The sequence below is a fragment of the Mycteria americana genome, chromosome 19, assembly GCF_035582795.1.
Source record: "Mycteria americana isolate JAX WOST 10 ecotype Jacksonville Zoo and Gardens chromosome 19, USCA_MyAme_1.0, whole genome shotgun sequence".
Classification (NCBI taxonomy): Eukaryota; Metazoa; Chordata; class Aves; order Ciconiiformes; family Ciconiidae; genus Mycteria; species Mycteria americana.
In genome coordinates, this window is record NC_134383.1 from 6,308,624 (window position 1) to 6,331,420 (window position 22,797).

The 22,797-nt window shown below is 50.1% G+C and overlaps 1 protein-coding gene across 6 annotated transcripts in view; it reads left to right on the plus strand.

The window, feature by feature from the left end:
* Positions 1-22,797, plus strand: part of SNX19 (sorting nexin 19) — a 41,718-nt gene that overhangs the window by 15,733 nt on the left and 3,188 nt on the right. For 2 of the 6 annotated variants that reach the window (XM_075520918.1, XM_075520919.1), the window contains exons 9-10: positions 6,019-6,203; positions 7,049-7,136. In XM_075520918.1, coding sequence (XP_075377033.1) covers positions 6,019-6,203; positions 7,049-7,136 — 273 coding nt within the window. Of the gene's footprint in view, positions 1-6,018; positions 6,204-7,048; positions 7,137-7,807; positions 11,846-12,196; positions 12,370-13,389; positions 13,505-15,254; positions 15,671-22,797 lie in introns of those variants that run through there. The other 4 variants (XR_012778375.1, XR_012778376.1, XR_012778377.1 and 1 more) reach the window with 4 other exon arrangements.

Here is a 22,797-nt window from a genome sequence, read left to right on the forward strand (position 1 = left end):
AGAGCTTAATTGACTCAATAAATACTTGATGAAGATGTTATCGAAAGCTGGGATGCTTTGTTAAAAATCAAGGGGGTTTGGGGTCGATTTTTTTAACTCACGTAGCTTTCTCCCCCTTTTCTGAGCCCCACGACGTCGCAGGGAGATCTAACTTGAGAAAAGCAAAAACCAGAGCAGCCCGGTTAATTCACTGGGGGGAGAAGATGGTGGAGTTGGAGCCCTGTGTGTTTACACGATTTCTTTTTGCGGCAGGTGTGCTTTGGAGGGAGCAGTACTTAAAGCCGCACAGAGCGGTGCCCCGAATCCCAACACCGAGGTGTGGTTTCATGCCTACAGGCAGTAGGGGATGATCTGTTTTTCCTTCTCTCTGCCCCACAGTAAAATGTCCTGCATACCCACTTCTCGCAGGGCTTCTCCAGCTCCACCTCTCGCTGCCTGGGTCAAGCAGGTAGAAAAATCCTACTGCCCCACGCTGGCAAGGCGCTGGTGCGGGTAGGTCTAATCAAGGCACGTCGGATGCAAATGCTACCGGCCTGAACTCCTTGCAGCTTGATTTGTTTCTTGCTTCCTTCGGTGCAACTGCTCTCGGAGGAGCTATGCTTGGAAGGTGCGAGGCTGGCAAGACACTCTGTTCGAGGGGAAGGCACTTGGCCACAGGGCCGCTGCCTCGCTCGTCAAACACTTCATTACCGTGTGCTCGGGCAGGGGTACAGGACGTATTGTTCATAGCATATACAATTGTAAACGTTTTATAGGGCAGCAGGAGAGGAACATTTCCAGTAAGGCGAGAAGGATAGTTTACTTTTTGCGTGTGTGTCTTTGGCCAGAGGTTTAAAAGGACTCGGGATGCTTCGTATTCTTTGATTTATGGAGAGCTTTTTTTCTTTTCTTTCCTGTTTCCTTCCTCTGCGAAGGGTTTACCGATGGCCTGGACAAGTGTGGGTTTGCTTTGAAGGTGTTTGAGCCGAGCGTGCCAGCAGTCGGCTGCACGTGTTTCTGCTGGCGGCTGTGCGGAGAAGGTGGACGTGGGCTCAAGTAGCAGGTGCTAAAAGCCGAGCCTGGGGGCGAAAGTTCTCCGTTTGTGTTTTTCCATTCTTCTAACTGTGCCCGCTGCAGCTGTTTCTTTGGTTTTACAAGCTTTGCTCAGAAATGCTTTACAGTTAAAGCATTGAGATGTTGTTCTTTCTGAGCCCTTGAGTTAAGGATATTCTTGTGGTTTGAGGCACAATTTGGGGAGGAATTTGGGGGACAAGTACTGCGAAGGGAGGGATGGTCTGGTGATTTAAGTACCAGCCTTTCTTGATTTCATGAGTCAGATGCTTGAATGCCTAGTGCGTTTCCAGATGTTGCTTTTTTCTTAAATCCTTTTCACTGCCTCGGTCTCACGGGCCTTTTTTGAGCTTCTGGTTAGCCATGCCGTGTTAACTGACCTCAGGGAAATGGAGGCCTTGTTCTGGGGTGGAAAGTAGTAGATGTTGAGCTGGACTTGCTACTGTTATGTACAGCTCATGGATATTTATAGAGCTATTTGTATTTATAAAGCTAAAGCAGACTAGTAGAGGCTTTCTCGTCTTTGTCTTCTTCCTAATGTGGCCTCCAGTTTGTGTTTGTCTAAATCCTTAAAATCCCCAATTTTGGGGGAATCACAATTGCTGTTGCTCCAGATTTTAATTACAACCAGCGTATTGAATTCAACCATTCCTCAGCTCAAGTGAACTTAGCAATTCTTACCTTAACCTCGATGGCCGAGAAAAGCAGAGGTTTACCAGCTTCTAGCAGCTGTCTGTAAATTTGGAGTGTACCATATCTTTTTGTCCATTCCTGGTCCAGCCTTATTTTCCAGACTAAGCAAATCCAACCTGTCCAACCTTTACTTGCTGAGCTGAGCTCTCTCTGTCTGCAGGTGAACCCTCTGGGTAGTCCACTTAAGCGAGTGCATCCAGCTCGCAGGAGCCAGGTAAACCCCGGTCCGTACACTGTGTTGTGCCCGTTCCTGACTCTCAGTCTGCCTTTACCATAGGCTGCTCCGTCGTAGCAGCCCTTGTTGCTCCTAGGTGCCGGAGGAGGGCCAAGGTATGTACCCCCCAGGCCTTGTTTCTCATTCCCAGGGCATTTCTGCCGTTCCTATCTTAATGGGCCCCTTCAGCTGACCTTGGAGTTCCAGCTTAAGCCATGGCATTAAATCAGCTCTTTTATAGCAGCCATTTCATTCCTCCATTAGCAGCTATTTCAGAGGACCCTTACAGCATGGGCAAGTTATGCACCTCCAGACTAAAGTCCAGGACTTTGTAGCCTTTGCAGTCTGTCTCTTTGCATTGGGCATTATCAAAGCATTTGAACGTCTGAGCCCAGGAGGTCACTTTCTATCTATTTCTGGTCTCAGCTGAAGTGTAAGGAGATGGTTCACTGATGGGTTTGTTTTTCTTTCTTTCTTATTAAGGCTATTTCTTCATGAAATAGCAGAATGGAAATAGTAACTCATCAGCCATCCAAAAAAAAAGAGAGGTCTATTTGTGTTTCTTGCTGGATTTATTTCTACCTGGGAGAAGGCATGTGTGTGCTTTCGATGTGGCACATGGATCTCAAATGCTTAGTCCTTTAATAGTATGAAAAATCATCTGTGATCTGCTGGCGAAGGTCAGCTTTGGACCAGCACATATTTGGAGTTCCTGTGTGAGAAGCGTGAGCTGTTAATCCTGATCCTGGTGCAGCAAGTCTGCCTGATGGAAAGGTCAATTTGCCATAGAAATCTGGGTTTTACTCAGGTGGGATTTTTCAATAAAGCTTGGTGTGACCCTCCCTGAGTTGCAACTACAGTTGTGAGAGCTGAGGAGTTACTTTGCTCCTCACCATTTAATAACTGTTGCTCGTGCATGCCCCTGTGTGTGTTGTACAAATGCAGCGTGCATCCCCCAAAGTGGGTGTTGGCCGTGACTTTAACAGGTGCAGGTTGAGAGTAGGGAGGAAAACTCTTTGTGGCGGTTACTCTGTTTTGATGTTTTCTTTTGGAGCACCTGAGAGCATCAGCCACTCTCCCAGGGAGGATGCTGAGCCAGATGGAGCAGTCTGAGAGTTCCTCTCTTCCCAGTGCTTTTGGGATGGGTCCACACACTGATACACTGGCAAAAGGGAACCCAGAGCACAGTGACTTTAGTGTTCCTTCCATTTGCACCCAGCTTTGGTTTCTCTTTCTTCTTTCTTGTCCCCTTTCCTGTTCCGTTTCTTTTTTTTTTTTCCCTGTATGCTCTGTGGTTTGGAGTGCCTCTTCCCCCTTTCCTAGCAGTGAATATCCTGCTGTCTGACCACCATGCGATGGGGCAAGTTGGCCTCTTCTCAGGAGCTTGCATGGAGCTGTAGCAGGCGTCGGCACAGGTGGGGCAAAACCAGCGGAGCCGTTCTCAGATCCTGCCCTTTGCTTCCCAAAGTGGAAGGCAGTGAGCTGCCAGACTAAGTAAAAAAGAACCAAAAACCATCTATCGACAGTGTTTTGCAACTGTGGGGACTAAGACCTGTAAGCACCTGCATAATCACATGTGCACGCATTGCGATCAGATTTATAGGTGTTACTTCTAGGCCTCGTTGCCTAGTTCTGGTGCCTTTATGGAAATAAATGAGCTAGGAACGGTAGCTTGTTTGTACCGGGCCTTCCAGCATCTGTCTGTTCTCGGTCTACTCTTGAGCTGTCTGAAAACACGTGCTGTCTTCTCTAAGTTCAGCTTTCACTCTGCCCACTATGTGCTTGATTTTTTGCTATTTTAGGAACATTCCTAAGAAAAAGAAAGCTTGTTCTTTGCATTCTGCAACCTTTTAAAGGATGGTAAGTGACTATTGCTGAGATGAATTTCAAGTCAAGTCCAAGTCAATCTGATCTCCCTAGATGCAGGGTTGTACTGTTTGCAGCTCTGTCCCCAAGTCTCTGAACTTCTGTTGCTTGTCAAATGTTTTCTCAATTAGGAAAGCAGGTTGTATAAGGAAACATGTTAATGAAAACCCATGTTAATGAAAGCTCTTGCCCCTAGAGGAGCTGCAGTTTAACACTTTAATTTGGTTGGGGATGGCTGGAGGGTTTAACATGATCCAGGGTGTTAAACTCTACTGATGGCTGGAGATAAAAACCCTTTTAAACAATTGTATGTCAAACAAGGCCTTTTCCCAGGCAAGACTGTGCTGTGACATTTTGTCCTCGAAGACAGGTAGAAGCTACGCTTTGGATCTCTGGCACAATTTTGTAGCAACATCAGTATTCCGGGTCCCTGGCGAGGCTGACCGTAAAGGCCTTGTCTCCCCGTTTCCAGTGCTGTTACTGGGATCACCAGGAGCATTGCCCATGCTCCAGTAAGACCTTGCCCTGAGACGTAACAAGCCTTACTGCTGCACCAAGGCTCATTTTCAGTTTTTTTTAATGGTCTTTGCTTTTGCAGCTGGCATTTCCTAGGTGCGCATCCTTGAAGACCTGCAGCTAGGCACCTCGTTTAGTGCTGAAGAAGGGAGCATCATGTTGCAGCCCTGGCCCGGATGATGGCTACCTGCTGTTCCTTTGCCCCTGGTTACCTTTAGGTGTTGCTATTCCTGACTCTTTGCTTGTGTTGTCCCAGTTGTGTGGGGAAAGGCGCCCTTGGCCCGAATGCCTCGCCTGAGAAGAATGCAGACAGTCTGGCAGAGCGCAGGTTAAATAAAGTTTGCCTTGGCAGGGCCCATGCTCTTGGATGTACTATGAGCTGCCGGGGCGTAGTGGTGACGGAATTGCAAGCACGAACGCCAGCTGCCAAGAGGAACGGGTCTCCTGGCCCTGCTTGTGGACTCGTCTCCTCTGGGACTCTTGAAGTACTGGCAAAATCGCAAGCCTTCTCCCTACCCCAACCCTGTGCCGACGCTCCCCTCTTTCCTCCGGAGCCTCCCGCTGATGAGGAAGGCGGCAGCGGGCCATCGCCGTCGGTGCTGCACTGCTGAGTCCCGGTCTTGCTAAATGGATGGGGACCCTCCTGTTGGTGTCAGGGATTTGTCCGCTGGCCTCTCCTTATTCTGGGGGGAAAGATTTTTAGGCAGTGGCGAGTTTTGACCGATGGCTTTTGCTATTACACGGGGAAGTGATTTCACGTCTGGGAAAGAGGGTCTGCATGATTGATTTAGAAACTTTCCCTGGCCAGCACTTGGGTGGTGTGGAGACATCTTCCCCGTGCAGGCTGCAAATGCCTCTGAGCCCTTATGTGGAGCGGCATTCCCGCAGCCTCGGGATTTGCAGGTTGTTACCGTATAAAGGGCACAGTCTTGGCCCAGCAGGAGGGCTGACCAGCAGTTTTGTTGGCAGGTACCTAACTTTCCTTTTAATAGACGCGCAGCGCGGGGTTTTGGATGGGAGCGGCGATGATTTCATTGCTTGCCACCGGTGGACGGAGCAGGGCTGGACAGCAGGGAAGCAGGGGGGTGAGAGGAGCGCAAAGCAGCAGGATATTCGTGCCTTGCCATCCTGGGAGCGTGCATTTTGGTCTCCAGGCGAGACACCCTTGACTCTTTTGGTAGCCGCAGGACTGATGAGAGGAGCACTGGTTGCCAGAACATGCTCACGTCCTTCCAGTCACTCACGGGGGTGGTTTTAGAGTTAAAACATGAGTTTTGGTGGTTCTTCCAGCTCTGTCTCAGCTTGTGCATGGACATAACTTAGGAGGTTAAGGCCAGTCATATCCCTTTGCTGTGCTCCCTTTAGAGACCAGTTACTCATTTGGTTTCATGTGGGCAGCGGGGCGATAGAGTTTTTCATGCCTTTTGCTTTTCCCCTGTGACTTTACATGTGTGTTTCTGTCTATCAGATAGGAAACATATACCTGTTTCTGGTGCATGGGGAAACTCAGCTAATTAATACTTGTGAAAATGTTTAAGGTATAGACTTGGAAACTGTATGTTAACTTACCCAGCAAGCTGATCTTCCCCTCCAGGGCCTCTGATCGGCAGAAAGCTCCTGAGTTGGTACCAAGCCTGACTTTTCCTGACTTTTCTCTCTCTCTCTTCCTGTGCCCGCAGGTGGCTGGAAGTCCAGGTGGTTAACCTGACCTGCACCCAGCGTTGGGTCCAGTACCTCCAGTTGCTGCAGGAATCCATCTGGCCTGGAGGAGTTTTACCAGCAGTGCCTAAACCAGCCAGGACAGAGGAACAGAAGAAAGCAGCAGCAGAGCAGGCCCTGCAGAGCCTGATGGGGATCTTGCCTAGTAAGTGTGCCCCAGAGATGTGTCAGCTGCCCTTGAGAAAGGAGCAGTGGAGGAGGCTGGGGAACCTTCCAGTGCATTGGCATCTCTGGAAGTGTGGTTAAACACAGAAGCGGAGCCTGCTTGTGCCAAGGCACTGGGAAACGTTCATGACCTTTGAGGTTTGAATGCTTTTCTGCAAGCAAAAACCACAGTTTCCCAGTTCTAGATAGTTTGCATAAGCACTGGGGAAGCAGCCCAGCTCAGAGAGAAAGGACATATGTCTTGGTGATTCCCAGATGCAGACTGGCCACATACTCTGTGCTTAGTGCTGGTGGTGTGGTTCCTGCTGAGCCACCTCGAACGAGGCAGGGCTCAGGAAAGCCAGTGCCATGCTGCGCTCCCACCTGCTGCCAAAGGGTACCATCGCTGCGAAGAGTTATAAGGCAAAGCCTTTGGCTTCTCGCTCTAAAGAGTGGCTTTTCCACTAGACTGAAATCATGAGCCCAGCTGCACTGGATTTCCCTCTCTTGAAGTTTGACATGGGGACCTTTGACATTAAAGCAGCTGCTGCCTAATCCATGTGAGTGCAGTCTGAACTTTTAACTCCTTGCTGCAGAGTAAGGGGCCCTTACTATCCTTTGGGGATGAAGAAGCGCTGCCAGGATATGCCCTTCCAGACTGGAACGCTGTCCTGGCATTTGGGCCTGTCCCTGGCTGTTTTCTTTTGTGGTAATCTTGGGCATGAGATGCCTCAGGCTCAGAGCACCATCAGAAACTTTGATTTAGTACCCACCAACAGAAGACTGACCCTATCTTACTACTGTGGTAATGTGCAGTTCCTAAAGCTTTGTCTCTGACATTGACAGATGTGATCCAAGAAATCCTTGGAACCAGTAAATGTCGGATGAGCTGGAACCTGGTACTGGAGTCCCTGGGCCAGCCTGTGATAAACAGGTACGTGGATTATGGTCTCTTTACTCTGATAGCCTTTGCGATGAGGCCTGTAGGCTACACCCAGGGCTTCGCCATGAGATTCACGCTGCCAGCTTCTTGGCACAGAACATATCTGGCTGATTTTCCTAGACTTATACTATCAAAGGGCATCTGGCATGCTTATTATGAAGGTGCATGTCTAGGACCTCGGTCTGGCTGGAGATTATTGAGCCAGTCTTCTTAATTATGTTGTTGGGCCTGCTTAGTTTGTGGATGTCAAGGGACTGTCAGAGGAAATAAGACCAAATCCTGGTTTGCTCTGGTGTTTTTAGAAGAGCTTAGGGAGCTGCATATATGTGTAGATAGTGTTTTTCTGTATACCCATCGCAGTGCATTTGGAAAGCAATGTTTTTGTGATTAACGGCAGAGAAATGCATGTGCCACCTCACTCCAGGAGATGCTTTTGTGTTTTCTGTGCTGCTCGGCAGCTTCAAACACCCACTGGTTTGGGGGGTGTAAAAAAACACCTGAACCATCCCTTAAAACATTTCCTCTAGGGTACGGGATCTTTTGTCTTTGCCCTGATGGCAGTCAGAATACTTCTTCTTTGCGTGAGCTTCTGAGGTCTGGAGCTGATCTCCCAGCTCCGCTGTGCCCTGACCAGCCTAAGCTTTGTCTTCTCTCCATTTCAGGCACCTGGTTTTCTGCCTCTTGGATATTCTGCTGGAGTTCTTGGTTCTGAAGGGCTCCAGCGATGAGCTCAAGACTGCAGCTGTCGTGCCGTCTGCCTCTAGTGGCCTGGACAAAGCAGGCATTTCAGCACATTAACCAGGGCTGGTGTAGCCAGCAGCGGAGGAGAAAAGCAGCCACAGGCATGGGATGATTTGATTTTCAGTGTTTACTGAACATGTCTGGGAGCTTCTTGTAAAGCATTTTTCCAGCCAGTGCTAAATGAGGCTGCTTCCAGGCTTCTCTGTTTTGGCTGGGTGATCGATTAAACCCAGTGTCAGGGGCTGAAGATGTTTTTCTGCCGTGTAGCATCTGTTCCATTGCTGACCTGATGGAGAGACTGGAGTGAAGATGCCTGACCTCTGCTGAGCTGGACAGTCTGAGAAGGATACGCAGGCTGCCCACAAGCCCTGTTGTCTTGCCCCACGTTTCTGAACATCTCTAACATCCAAAGGCAGCCAGCACACAAGATTTGCTTTTGTGGCCTCGGGCTCCACCTGACACTGGCATGCAGAGACTTGATGTGGCGGTATCTTGTTGATAGATGTTTCTCCAGGACATGTGAAGGGAGGACCAAATGCTGTCCCTGCTCTCTAAGCAGCCTGCCCTGTGCCTACACCGCACCATCCGTTTTACCAGAAGGAAGACAGGGAGAGAATGGAGCGTGGAGATGTGGTGATAGCCCTGAAGTCAGGGTCAGGGACCCATCCCCACTGTCCAAATAACTGGGAGGTTGAAAGCAGTGCAGGAATCAAAGCTGCTGTCCTGCCTTAGGGACAAAGATAAGCTGCCTCCCGCTGCCACTGCTCTGACATGGTCTTATTCTGGCATCTTTTGCTGCCTGAACAGTAGGATGCAAGTAGGGTAGTCTGTGGTCCTGGAAAAGAGAACTATCCCCAGGTTAAAGAGGAATGGTAGCTTAGCTGGACATTAGGATTACATTGTAATTTGCCTGCTGAGTCACGTTTTGGTCCCAGAGGCTGTCGCCTGGAAGGCACAGGAGAAAAGGAGCTGACCCACGTGTGACATGCAGCAAGTAAATCGGCTCCCACACAAAAGCGCTTGTCACAGTAAGCTCTGGAAGAGGAGTGAGCACCTCTGAGCCCAGGAGGCATACCGGACGCATGTCATGGACAGCCAGCGGGTTAGACCGCAGCGATGGGCTTGAGAGCACCACCTTAGCTCTTTTGTTGATTGCTTTGTCACTGTTCTTTGGTTTACTATGCCTGCTATTGCAACAGCTGTGTGCAGAGGGCTCTAGAAAGCTTGTCGGGTCACAATGTCCAGTGCCGCCCAGCACAGAATGGCATGTCGATTTGGCAGCTGCTTTTCCGGGTCATCCAAGACTTGAGTGGTTTTGCAAGCTTACGTTGCCCAGCTGTCAGGTTTGTGACAGGGCAGATGGACAGGGAGAATACGGAGATGGAGAATATGCACCAACAGACCGGTTTGGTGACCTGTTTTGGTGTATTTCCTGGGAGAAATATCAACTGACCAGCACTGGACTTCGCTGATCAAGGGAATGCTGCTCCTGGCATTCTCTACAGATTGAAGTGCTTAGGAGAAGAGACCTCACAAGAGGGAAGCGTGCAGGATCACAGCTAGTTTCCATGTTACAGTGCCAAACGGTGCATTTCATACAGCCTGCTGTTTCTTGGAGCTGGATATTCTGTGGCATGGTTGGGGAGAAGGTCATGTAACTCCAACATGCGTACCACTGGAAGCATATTCTGCTCTTTCCAGAGGCAGCTGCTTAATAATGGACACACGGTGGTGTGTGCTTCTTCGTGTTTCTGGTGTGTGGGGGGGTGTGTGTGTGTTGTGTGAAAATACAGGGAAGGATTAGCTTCCTGCCAGTAAGTATAATTTTAGGGAGCTCCAAGGACATCCCAAGACTAGGCAGAATCCAATGTAATGAAGCAAAGCAGTTTTGCATCGCTTATCAGAGCCGTTTCTCGGCAGTGACACTTCTGAGATGGTAGACTTGCCACCTGCTTGGAAAAGAAGGGAGCACGTATGCTAAGTAGCTTAAGAGTAGATTAGGCAAAGCATTGGAGAATGCTCCATATGGGATAATCCCAAACGGCCAAGCAGCAGGTTGGGAAGCAGGACTCCCATGTATCCTCAAGCGCAATATGTGCTTGGAGCAGCCGCTTCACCCTCTCCTTCACTGCCAGGCTCCCGTTTCCCTTCTTTTTCCTACTGCTTTCATTTACTACATCAGCTGTCTTGAGGAGTGGCAGTAGGAGAAGGAGCCCTCAGCCAGGGATGATGTGTCATAGCCCTGTTGTGCTCAATGGCTTCCCAGATGCTCTTGATGTGCTTGCTTGCTATTGCTTCCTCACTGATTTTATGGGTTTGGAGCTCCAAGAATACAATCGGTCATTGATTAGGGATATCATGAAGAGACTGTTTGCTGAAAAGGATCATTCAGAGATGGACTGCAAACTATTCATTGCCAGCTCCACGTGAGAGCAAAGGTCTAGCACAGTCGTTGAAGACACTGGATGTGGCGTTGGAAGGACGAGCTTACGCTTCTGCTTTGCCGGGAAGCCCTAGCATCCCTGCCTTTAACCCTGACCTCTGACATTGCGCGAATGACTCGATACTCATTTCGCCTGATGGAAATGATTTGCCATTTCGGCTGGTGGGCTCCGAGGAGCATAGCCTGAGAGCCGGTGCTTTGCTGGGGCGGTGTGACAATGAATTGCGGTTGTACCAGACAACTGCTTGGTCTGCGCATCCTCTGCAGCTTTCACGCAGGGGCCTCGAAGCTTGCACTTTGCAGACTTGCTCGTGTGGCGAAGTAGCAATATCTCCTCTGTGTTTACATGGGAGGAGCTGCGGCAGAGAGATGAAGTAGGTTTACTTGCATGCGCTCTTAAGTCAGCGGCAGAGTCGGGAACAAACCCCAGGAGTCTGGATTGCGAGATCTTTGTTTTAATCTCCAGAACCCCCTTTCTTTTCTTAGAGCGAGGAAAACAGAATCCAGAGTTGCTGGAGCCCCTTCTCGTGCTCTTACTGGCTAGGCTTCAGACTCCCATTCTCTCCTTCGTAGATCTTGGTCTTCTCACAGCTGAGGTCAAGCTACCCAGGAACAGTGTAGGAACAAGTAGCCCCTCTCTGTATCTTGTTGTTAAGGAACACAAAATCCAATAAAAAGTTCCGCTTTTTTCTAATGCCAGTTCTTTGCCTCACTGTAATTTTGGGATTAAATTGAGCACAATGGTGGCAAAGGCAAACTTCTGGATTCAGGTGGGCTGAAAGTTTATTTCCATTGGACTAAGACTAGAAATACTACTTTAGTAAAACAAACAAGGCCAACAAAAAACCACTAACTCGCTCTGTGTGTGGAATAGTCCCAGCAAGCTCCCTTTTTCTGCAGGAATTTCTATAGAAGGCTTCAGCCACCTCTTACTAAAGGGAAAGTGGTGAGAGCAGCCAGATTTGATCTCGAGAAAAAGTTGCAAGCTTCTGTCATCATATTAGGTACAGAGCAGCACGTGGTTCAGGTAGGTGCTCAGCTCTCTAGGTCCTACTGGACATATGCGATCTGCTTTCAGCCCACCACTTGCTGACTATGTGGCTTTGAGGAAAGCACTTCATTTCCCCCTGCCTCAGTTTCCCCCAGCAGTGGCTAGTTAGATGGCAAGCTCACTGGAAGCAGGGGCTGCTTGCGTGCGTGTACAACATGGAGCACAGTGGTACAGAGCTTCAAAGCGGCACCGTAAGCTAAATAGTAGTTTTTGTGTTGAGCCAGAGCTTCTTTTTAGATTATATTTTCAGGAAAAATGAGTGCTGCCACTGTGTACAGACTCCCTGTCATATTTCCTGTGTTCAAACCCCTGTCTTGGCTATCTGTGGGTGCAGCCGTTCAAGTCTGTGTATGAGTGCTGTCTTGAAAACCTATTTTGTCGTTAAATGGGGAGCAAACCGGTGCTCCCAAGTACTTGTGACTTATGTTCTGACTCTATGTACAATAATACTCCGTTTCAAACTTGTTTCTGCGTTTGGGTTTAACGTTCGCCTTTGCCAAGAAACTGCCTGTAAGACAGCCCTCGGGAAGGGAAGAGCAAGTAGGGGAGAGGCAAGAAAGCCCAGGTGGGAGTGGGAAAGGGGGAGCAGGCATCTCCCCGAGTGTCCCGAAATGCCTGGCTGGGGCGGCAGGGCTGGTGGCAATGGATCTGGGACAGTGGTTTGCCCTCCTGACACACAGTGGCATTAGTGGGACTGCTCAGACATGGGAAAGACCAAAGTCCTTAGCAGCTTGGTCAGAAATGGGAACAGTTTTCCCGTCTCCGGTGGCATCAGCATTGCTTCTTTCTCCCTGACAAGCAAACTTCTTGATTTAGGCTTTCCAGGGAGCGTGAAACCAGAGAAGCAATGTGGAGATCTTTGGCCTTTCTCCTGGAAGAAAGTGAAAGACACCCAGAGAAGCAGGGGCTGTGCAGACCCATCTCCGCATCCCTTGGGCACTGCTGCTTAGGAAGTTCACTTTGATATCGGTCCTGGAGGAGGAAAGCTGGTAAGCTATAAGGAAATAGAGGATGTCTGAAAAGGAGAAATGCCACATGAGATTGGAAATATTACTTCGAAGAAAAAAACCAGAGGGAGGAAGAAAAACCTGATACAATGAATGCTTGAGTCATGTATTATTCTGGATTAGCTCTGCCACGGAAAGATCCCATACACCCTATGAAATCCATTACCTACAAGCCAGTGAACATTTGTACAGCACATGATGTGGGGATCATAGCTGAAGCCAAGTTCCCCTGTATAATATCCACCCCAGGGTAGATTGGTCCATTTCCAGTGTCAACAGCCAGAGGATTAAGCATTTATCTCTGCAGAACAGTGGATAATTAATACCAGATCGAACTAGGGGCTACGCTCAAGAGAGCTTGCTTGTGACTGTATTTGTGACTGAGCGTGGCTTTATTGCCTGCAGGTGAGTTATGGGGAGTGGGATAACGTTTTCTCTGTACTGCAAGGTGCAGGCATTGCCTCGGTGATGCGTGCCTTGTAGCAGAGCATCGGTAGCTACAGGGCTGGGATGGCATCGGGCTTCCCAAATGAAGCTGAGGGTGAGCTTTCCCATCGTGGCCATGAGCAGTAGGCTTTAGGAGTGAAAACCTATCAGGAGACCTTTCCTTCCAGCAGCACGCTGGAAGAATAGAATCGGGATGCTGTGATTTGCCATCTTCTGGATTTAAATGTAAAATCCAGGTTTTGGCACTTCTGGCTTTCTTGAAAAAAATTAATACCGTTATCCTGGCCACAGTCCAGTTCAGGTAATTATATTCTTCCTACCTTAATGCCACTCCAGCCCCCTGTCTCCACTGGATATGCTATGCTCTAATTCCTGTCTGGAACTTGCTTATTATGTTACAAAGTCTTTTTATTTTTTTCCCTCTGAGTCCAACTTGTGCACAGAGCACTATCCAGCCCCCAGCACTTTGCTGAGCTGCTAAAATAGTCAAGAGAACCTGCCTTAGACATTTGACTGTGCCTGGTGTTGTCCTGGAGCATCTCTCCCGACCTGTAGGCCTGCTGAGCTGGGAAGGTGGATAACGTAAAAGATCGGAGCAAATATTGCAGTCCTGTTTAACACAGTGGACTGCTGGAAACCAGCTTCTCTCTTCTCGGAGTGCCTTAGGCTGGTGAGTGTGTTAACGGGAGGAAACTCAGGACTCCTGGGTGGCTGGCTTACCTTCCCGCGTTGCCATTTCTTCAAAGATTTTTGAAGACTCAAGTATGTGCTTACTTCCAGGTGGGGGAAGAGTCCTCTTGTCTTTGAGGAGAATATTGGCAGTGTCCTAATGTAAATATGTCCAAACCTCCCTGCTGATCTAGTGGAGCAGTCCTGCCTTGATTTGAGGTTAGCATCCAGCCCTAAGAAACCCTGTTGCCTGCGGTACGTGAGCAATGCTAAAAGCTGGCTTTGAATACTTGGTTTCCCTTTTGGAGCTCAGCTTGCTTGTCCGTGTTGGTGGCTCGCTGGCCCTTACATGTCCTGCCATTGATGCACTGGCTTGTTTTTTCCCCTTGGAAAAGTATTTAAAGTCGCCTTCTTTCCTTACCCTTTCAATTACGCTCTCTTCATCTCCTGGCCTCGCTGAGCGGCTGAAAAGGTTGCTCAAGCAGTACTTGAGGAGAGCTTCCCACAATTCGGCGTACTTCCTTCCTGTTCCCAGGCCCCTTCGCTCTTCCACGGCCCTTGAGGACAAGGGGGGTTTGAGGGAGGTGCTGGAGGAGGGACAGCAGGGGTGAGGATCAAAGACCATAAACCACTGTTTAAAAAATATAATGCCCACCGCTTCTCTCGAGTGTCGCATCTGGCAGAGCCTCATTAACCTTCTGTTTCCCCCTCCTACTCCTTTGCCCCTGAAAATCAACAAAGCCAAACATAACAAGTTGCCTTGATTGAAGAAGGCTGAAGTGTGTGTGCTTAGTGTGAAAAAGCAAAAGCAAAGCCATTGGCTAAAGCCCCTTTTCCATGCAGGCCACTTCACATTTATTACGCTAGAAGATGGAGCTCTTTAAATCCCGATGCTCTTTATAGTTGAGCTCTTTAACTTTCTCCCTTCCTCCCCTTGCAGCCTTCATTCTCCCCTTGTTCCGCTCCTTCCGCTCCGCTCCTTTCTTTTTTGTCCTGTGAGAACGAGTCTTTTAATCCCCTTGTACTGCAGATTAAAGCTATTATAGCCTCCCCAACCTGACATTTTCTCAGAGAGGCTCACAGCCAGATCTTTATGAGGGCTCTCTGTCTGTCTGCTGCTGCCTTTCTTCTCGGCACACTAAACCTCCGTTCCTGACCTTTCCCTGAAGAGGGAAGGGCTGTAGCGTGCAATCCCATGTAGGCAGAGGCTGGTCTCAGCGGGGCTCGGGGTGCAGGAAATTAAGACCCATGGAAATTAACAAGTAAATAAGGAGAGAAAGAAAAGACGATGGGAATTAAGAGAGAGAACCAAAGCAAAATTCAGCGTGTTTGGAAACCAAATGCAGGGCTTGGGTCTGAGTTTTGCAAATGGTCCTGTCTTTATGAGGAGCCAAACCATAAAGCTGGGAGTCCTTTTTAGTAGCAGATCGGGGTTACCTGAAACCTAAGCTACAGTCCAAGTCCCCACTTTGCATTTGGCCCAAGAATAATGGCTCCAGGCACCTAGAAGTACGCAGGTAGATGTCGAGTTTGTGAGCTTTCAGGGACAGGAGTGACTTCTAGTACTACAGGGCTCTGTCCGTGACAGCAGATTTCTTAGTATTTGTCATCAAAGGATTGTACCTGACCTCTGAGACTGCAGAGTGGATCGATGTGCTGGTCCTTGTCTTGTACACATCATAAAAACACAAAGGATCAGGGTAGCTTGTCTAAAAGTGCGTGCGCTAATGGCAGAAACATCTCTCCTACAGAGTTTTCTGGCTCTCGTCATCAGTCCTGCCACCGTGAGGTGTCCTACAAATGTCCCAGAGTTTTTGGCGAAGCGCCAAGGAAGGTGCAAGACTGGCCCCGAGATACAGTCCCCAGAGAAATGGTGCAAAATTACCCCAAACAGGCCCCCTCTCAGGTTTGCGTACAATATACAAGGATGCATTAGTGAATAGGAGGGGTGTCTGTTGCTAACACGCTCTTTGAGCCGGGAGGAGGCAGTTGGGTTTTCTCTTCTCTCGGACCTCCTGCGTGAACTTGGCCATCATTTCACCCGTCTGTAAAATAGGGTTGATAACGTGGCCTAGAGCTGTGCAGACGTCCTAACGCTGCAAAGCTCTGGGTGCTGTGCTAACCCGTTCAGCTTGAACTGAAGAAAATCACTTGATACCTATGACAAGTGAGTACAAAAGGTTAAGTTTCGCTCCCGTAAGGCTTTACTTGCATTCGTTTATACATGGGTTATGTTTTACCTCCCTTGTGCAAGGACAAACAGAGAATTTGCTTCTCTTTATAAGCACCTTGAGACCACAGGCTTCACAAGTCATGCGTGGGGTTAGAAGGTGTTTGAAGGGTTGATTCAACGCCTCCAGGTTTTGCTAAAATAGGTGGTGACCACATATAAGAAGATTTCCCATGCTTCCTGGCTGCAGCAACGCTGTGATGACGAGCCAACTCATGGCATTTGTGCTCTCCCATCGCGCGCCTGAGCCAACGCAGAGGCTTCGGGGGGCAGCAGCGAAATTGCTTTCAAAGCAAATAATAAAAGAAGTGCAACTGTCCCCTTTTGGGAACTCGTTTCGGGGCAAAAGTTCCCCTGGCAGCCCAGCTTGCCGATAATGAAATCGAAACAGGAGCTCACCCCCGGAGGGGCCGTACGTGTGAAACTCTGCCATGTCAAATCCGTATGAATCCTCCACAAGGAAAACCCGAGCCCTGTAATTACTGGTTTTCCAGCAAGCAGCCTTTTCTTTCTCTTTGTGTGGCCCCCTTTCTCCCCCCCATGCGCGCATGATAAGAGGATATTTGTAATGAAAATCACTGGGCAGAAGCGGAGAACAAAAGCGGGGGCACAGCGCGCTCTCCGGTGGGGATATTAGAGGCGCTGGGCTCCCACCTCCGTCCGGTCTGCTCTCCGCTGGGAGAGCGCGGTGGGCACGGCGGGCTGGGGAGGCTCTTATTAACCTTAATCTGCAGAAAGGGGCTGAAGCCACGCCGTAGCCCGGTTTCATAGCTACAGCGGCTCGCTCCCAAGCGTGCAGCCTTATGAAGGGGCAGTCTCCCCAGCAACTCTAATGCGTTTTCGCACCGTACCGTCTAATCTGAGGTAGAAATGTCACCGCCGTCAGACCCCAGGCTGGCAGCTCCCAGCCACGGCCGTGCTGGTAAGCACATATCCAGCTTCAACCTTCTGGTTGCTGGGGTGAAAGGGCCTCTTTATCTCCACGGGGAGAGGCAGATGAATCCCGGGCTCAAACAAGGGACCTGCTTTTTTTTTTTTTCCCCCCCACCAGACGCTCCCCCTCCGGTTCAAGGGCTCTTTATTATGTCTTTTAATTCTCTGCTGCAAGTGGGAGGGAGCAATAAGGCTGGAGAAATGGGGGGGGGGGGGGAAGCCCCTCGCAGTGGGGAAAGGCCCCAGCCACCAGTGTGTGAAAAGGGAAGGCAGCATGGGGATTAGAAATGTCAGCTTCATGGGAAGTACTTGATATTTAATAGCTTCACTTGATTGCTGCAAGGCGGTGACGTGCACAGCACCGTAAGGGCAGCTGTGAGCTGTGTCCCCTGGAGAATCGATGCCATTTCTGGGTGCCTCGGGAGCTATCGCAATATAGGATGGTGAGAAAGAGCCACGTGAGCCGAGCTTGTATTACTTCAGCTCAGGTTGTCATGTCGGTGGCTCATCCTTTCTGTGCCTGGCTGGCACGGGGTGCAGGACATCCTGCTCGCGGCGCAGCTAACCGAGCTGAGCTTTCTTCCCGCTGACAGCTAGTACCTTCCATCTGATGGCCGACAGCGCTTGTGACTTGTTTATTGCAAAAATAAACAAGTTGGATGGTCTGTCTGCAACATATTCTCTAGTTTGCTCGTCTTTGCAGCCGCTGGGGGAACTGAGGCCTTTTAAAGCATTAGCACTCCGTAATCTTCTCTTCTCGACAGATGCTCTGATGCTATCTGCTGCCCGTACAGTCGGGGCCACTGGAGGAATTCGTTTGTGCGACAGGAGCGTGCTCCTGCGCCGGTAGGGATCTCGTCAACATTTTTGTGTGATGAGGCCAATAAAAATTCTTGGCCTCATCTCGTCTCCAGCATGCAGGTGCTGCGAACACCGGCACGCAAACAGCATGCTTTGTTTCTCACCCAGATTACCTGCCATGCTCCTCTGGATGTGGCCTTGGGAGAGGAAGTTGCTCCTCTAGAAAAAGGGCTGTTGGAACAAGTCAATAACTCTGAGAGGATGGAGATTGCTTCTTGTTGCTCCTTTTGTGACAAAGGGATGAAGACGAAGCGACCGGAGCTTTCCCAGCGTGACTGACTGGTAAAGAGCCTTCCCAGCGCTGTACTTCATCGCTATCTCAAAAGGCAATGTGCTTTTATTGAACCAAGTCTGCCCTGGGCTCTGTACACTCCATCAAGCTGTATTAAGCTTTTGCTTTTGTCCATGCAAGCGAATTCTAATAAACTAGCTTATGGCTGTCGTTTTCAACACACTTCAGCACAGACACATCCTTGCACGTTTCGAGAGCTTTATCCCAGCTTTATCCCAGCTTTATTCATGTGCATCTCCAAAGCAGCCCCTATGGACTGTCTGAAAATGCCCCTATCCCTCGAGGCAGGCACTCAGAATGGCATTTGGCAACATTCCTGCCACCACCTGCATGGAAAAGCAGGATGCAGGGCCTGTCCATCCCTCCTGTCTTAAGGAAAACAACATCCAGGGTATAAATAGGCAGGATGCGCTGCGATTCTTTTTAAGGGCTGTTCTTGACCCAATACGTTCCGCCAACAAAAATAACCTCTTCCACCCCCTTCGGCAAGGTTCACCTGAAGCCCAAAAGCTGCATTAGAACAGCGTGTATTAAAGTGCATCACACACCAAGGGCTTGAAAATAAACACCAGCGATGTCTCTTTTTGATCACATTCCTTTCCACGACAGGCTGACGATTTCCAAGCCAAGAATGTCACTAACCTCTCATATTTCTCCTGGTCATTTCTGTCCTGAAATTGGAACGCAGCCACAGGCAAAAGGGGGTTGAACGCCCTCGTGTCAGGGATCCAGATTTAAGAGACATTATCTCATCGATAGTGAACAACAAGGCTGGCACGCCGTCAGGCGCGATATTCCCTGGAAAGTTCAGCGTGCGTGGCGAGGGACACGGGAAGGCAGGCTTAACTTGCAATGCTAAGCTCGCGCTAGTCAAGCGTGGTAAGATCCTGGCTGGCAGCCTCGGCGAAGGATCTCCGTCAAGTTGGAGAGCAGCGTAGGCAAGGGCCCCGTGCTTGTGGGAGGCGGAGGACGCGGAAGGGCTGAGGGTGGTTGCGCAGCGCAATGGTTAGGAATGAAAAAGTGGGGTTACATGGAGGCAAGGAGGGGAACGGGGCTGAAAACTGCACGTCTTTATTGTGGCTTGAGTGGAAAATTATGCGGGTGAGAGAGAGGAATGCACATCAGGCACCCTGAAACATCCAGATATAAGATTAGCATGAGGGAACAGGACTACTGTCACTGCCTTTCTTGGGTGGCAAAGCTGGAGCTAAAGCTACATCTAAAGCTACAAATACCCTTTAAAAAGCTTCTTATGCTTGGCCTGTAGATCGTATTGTCCTTAAGAAAAAGTTCATCTTTTCTGCTTGGCAGCAGCTGTATTTAGCCTGGAGTGTAGCACAAGCACTGGCAGATAAGACAGCACTAAGAGGTTTTGCAATCTGTCAGCCCTCTGGATCATTCTGGGGGAAAACTTCAGAAGGACCTGATTTCATCACGATGTGAAATTAGAAAGTGGTTGCAGCAGAGGAAGAAATCACTTGGGAAAGAATAGGGACAACTTCATCTGATCAAACCCCCCCCCAGCTCTGCACCGACTCGGTTAGAAGTGCCAGCTTTGAAACTGCCGGTGTTGAAAGCTTTGCAGCCACTGTCGATGTTGTGACAGCGTGTTTGCAGTGAGCCATCCTCCTGAAACAACCTTGAACTGCCAAAGAAGTCGGCAGTTTAAGTTATACCGCCTGTAAGGTTAGCACTTACGGGCCCCAGCACTGCAGCAGCAGGTCACAGATGGAGACACCTCCCTGGGCTTTGAACATCTCTTGAAGGACCGCAGCCCTTCAGATGGTTTTTTGGTGAAACCTGTTAGCTCCTGAAATAACGCACCATGTTCTGCAGCAGCAGGTCACAGATGGAGACGCCTCCCTGGGCTTTGAACATCTCTTGAAGGACCGCAGCCCTTCAGATGGTTTTTTGGTGAAACCTGTTAGCTCCTGAAATAACGCACCATGTTCTGCAGCAGCAGGTCACAGATGGAGACACCTCCCTGGGCTTTGAACATCTCCTGAAGGACCGCAGCCCGTCAGATGGTTTTTTGGTGAAACCTGTTAGTTTCTGAAATAATGCAGCATGTTCTGCAGCAGCAGCTCTGAGCTATCAAATCCACGACTTGCCTGCCCAGAGGATAAACCTTTGTCTGCACGATGTCCTCGCGTGGACCCCAGCTGCTGTGGATGGAGTTGGGGGCAGACAAGGCACGAACATGCCGTGCCCAGAAGTGGTTTCTCTGAAAGGCTTTGGTTTGGGAAGCAGGGAAGCTGCAAGGTCTGCTTTGTGCTCACACCCACTTTCAACCCTGCACATCGTGGGGATGTGCAGAGAAACATCTGCTCCTGGCTGGTGTGACCTGCTCGCTGCAGGAGCCACGAGAGGGAGCTTCGGGGCTGTCCCTTCAATTTTTTTCCCCAGGCCAGGCTGAGGCACAAGATGGTGCTGTTGTCTCAGCCATCCCAGAGCCTGCGAGGGACACGGGAAAGCCATCGTGGGCAGGGGGAGGCTGGTGAATCCCACCACACTGCCCTGCAGGACAGAGCTCTGTGCAGGACAGGGCCCAGCTCCCAGGTGGGAACTTCTCCCAAATTTGAGCCCATTTCCAGCCCTCCTTCATGGTGAACCCAAGGCTCTGCCTGTTTTTTCTCAGGAAAAGCCAGCGGACAAGTGATCTAGAAGAGACACGTGCCGGCGAGCGTGGCTTCACATCCAGATCTGCCCTTCCCCATGGCCCGAGATAAGTTCCTGCCCACAGGGCTGAAGGGTCTGTGTCCCTGGGGGTTACAGCATTTATAAGAGGTAAAATAAGTCTCATGGTTGTGCTCTGCAGAACCGTGAACCTCACGGTGAGAGCTCCTAGGGATGGGGAGAAGAAAATACAGAGAGGGGTGTTGGTGTCCACATCCCGGGGGGACGCTGGCTCTGCCAGGTGATGGGGACGTTGGATGTGGGGTGCCCTTGCTCACGCTTCTCAGGCAGAAAGCTCCAGCCTGGGCTTGAAGAAAATTTTCCCATGAAAGATTCCCTGAAACTGGTACATTCCCACAAAGGGCTTTGATTTCAGTGTATCGGCATTTTCCGATGAGAAACCATCTCATTGGAAAATTCCCAACCAGCAAAGAGAAACTCCCCAGTGTATCGGGGAGGGATACTGTCGCACGCGGCGGGAATTTAATACCAGTGGAGCCTTGTGTCTGGAGGCTCTGGGTAAAGAAAGACAAAATGCAGCCAGCACCATTCACGGCGAGAAGGGAAACCGTGAAGTCCTGCAACTGAGCAGCTTTGCTCTCTGCAGCCTGCTGCCCGTTTTCCCAAGACTTTTAGTATTTCTCTTTCATCAGGCTGTCGCTGCTTTCTGTGCAGGCAGAGGGTGCAGCGTGCAAGTGTTACGGACCAGAGGCAGCACAGGCAGGACCTGTTAGGGACATGGAGGCAATAGGAGCACAAGCTGAAGCTCCAGTGGTTCACCCTGCCTTTGGTAGGGGTCTTAAGCTAAAGGGGGACCATGCAGTTTGAGATAATGGGAGGAACTGAGATGAACAAGTTACCCGCTCTCAAACAGACCTGATTGTTGAGTTACGGTGGTCACGTATCCCCAGCCGGTCCGTAGTCCGGGGGCTTAACCAGGCTGGAGGAAGTATTTGTGTGCGCTATGGAGACAGCTCTTCTTGTTTAAGTTCGGGATCCTGGCTTGTATCAGGAATAGCGTGGCCAGCAGGACTAGGGCAGTGATCGCCCCTGTACTTGGCACTGGTGAGGCCGCACCTCGAATGCTGTGTTCAGTGTTGGGCCCCCCACTACAAGAGAGACATTGAGGGGCTGGAGCGTGTCCAGAGAAGGGCAACGGAGCTGGGGAAGGGTCTGGAGCACAAGGCTGATGGGGAGCGGCTGAGGGACCTGGGGTTGTTCAGCCTGGAGAAAAGGAGGCTGAGGGGAGACCTCATCGCTCTCTACAACTGCCTGAAAGGAGGGTGTGGTGAGGTGGGGTCGGTCTCTTCTCCCAGGTAGCAAGTGATAGGACCAGAGGAAATGGCCTCAAGTTGCGCCAGGGGAGGTTTAGACTGGATATTGGGAAATTTTTCTTCACTGAAAGGGTTCTCAAGCATTGGAACAGGCTGCCCAGGGAAGTGGTGGGGTTGCCATCCCTGGAGGTATTTAAAGGACGTTTGGATGAGGTGCTTAGAGACATGGTGTAGTGGTAGTCTTGGCAGTGTTAGGTTTATGGTTGGACTCTGATCTTAAAGGTCTTTTCCAACCTATACGATTCTGGGATTCTGGGATTCCCCTAGAGCAATAACAGGGCAGGCTCTTGCCCCCACGAGGGCTCTTTCTGATGGACCACGGGACATTGCTGCGAGGGTGGACTCTGACCCACCCTTGGCAGGTGCCTGCCTGGGTGCTTCATGCTTGGAAGAAGATGATCTGGGTTTCTGGCGGCGTGGTGCTCTGGCAGTCCGTGAGGAGCTGCTGAGGTGCGGGCAGGCAAGGCAGGGTTAGTGGAGGCAGGGAATATAGCAGGCTAGCTGCTTGCCCTGGAAAAGACGATGCCATCTTAGGGGTTCTCTTTCTTCATTAAAATACCAGAAGCCGGGTCCTGACCTGGCCCTCTGCTCTTAAAAGTAGCCCAAAATTTGGCTCTTATTGCTTCTCTTCTTTAACATGTCGTCATTGACTGCGAAGGAGGCATTAACCTCAGGCATCCGACACAAAGATGAGTACCCGCTCCATTGGAGGTGCCCTCCACTCCCCAGCTGATGCGTGCTGCTTTCAGGAAGATTTTCAGTCCTGCCCATGCCATGCTGGTGGACCTCACACATTGTGTGTCCTTAGTGAGATAGAAGTGATCAAGCAAGAGACTTGAAACCACACTTCGGTTATTTAAGCCACCTCTCGTTGCCCAGGGACTCCTCTTCCTACACCCAGCTAGATTCTTCTGCCATGCATCAACTTCAGAGGAGTTGCACGAGAGCGGAGGAGAACAGACTCCAGC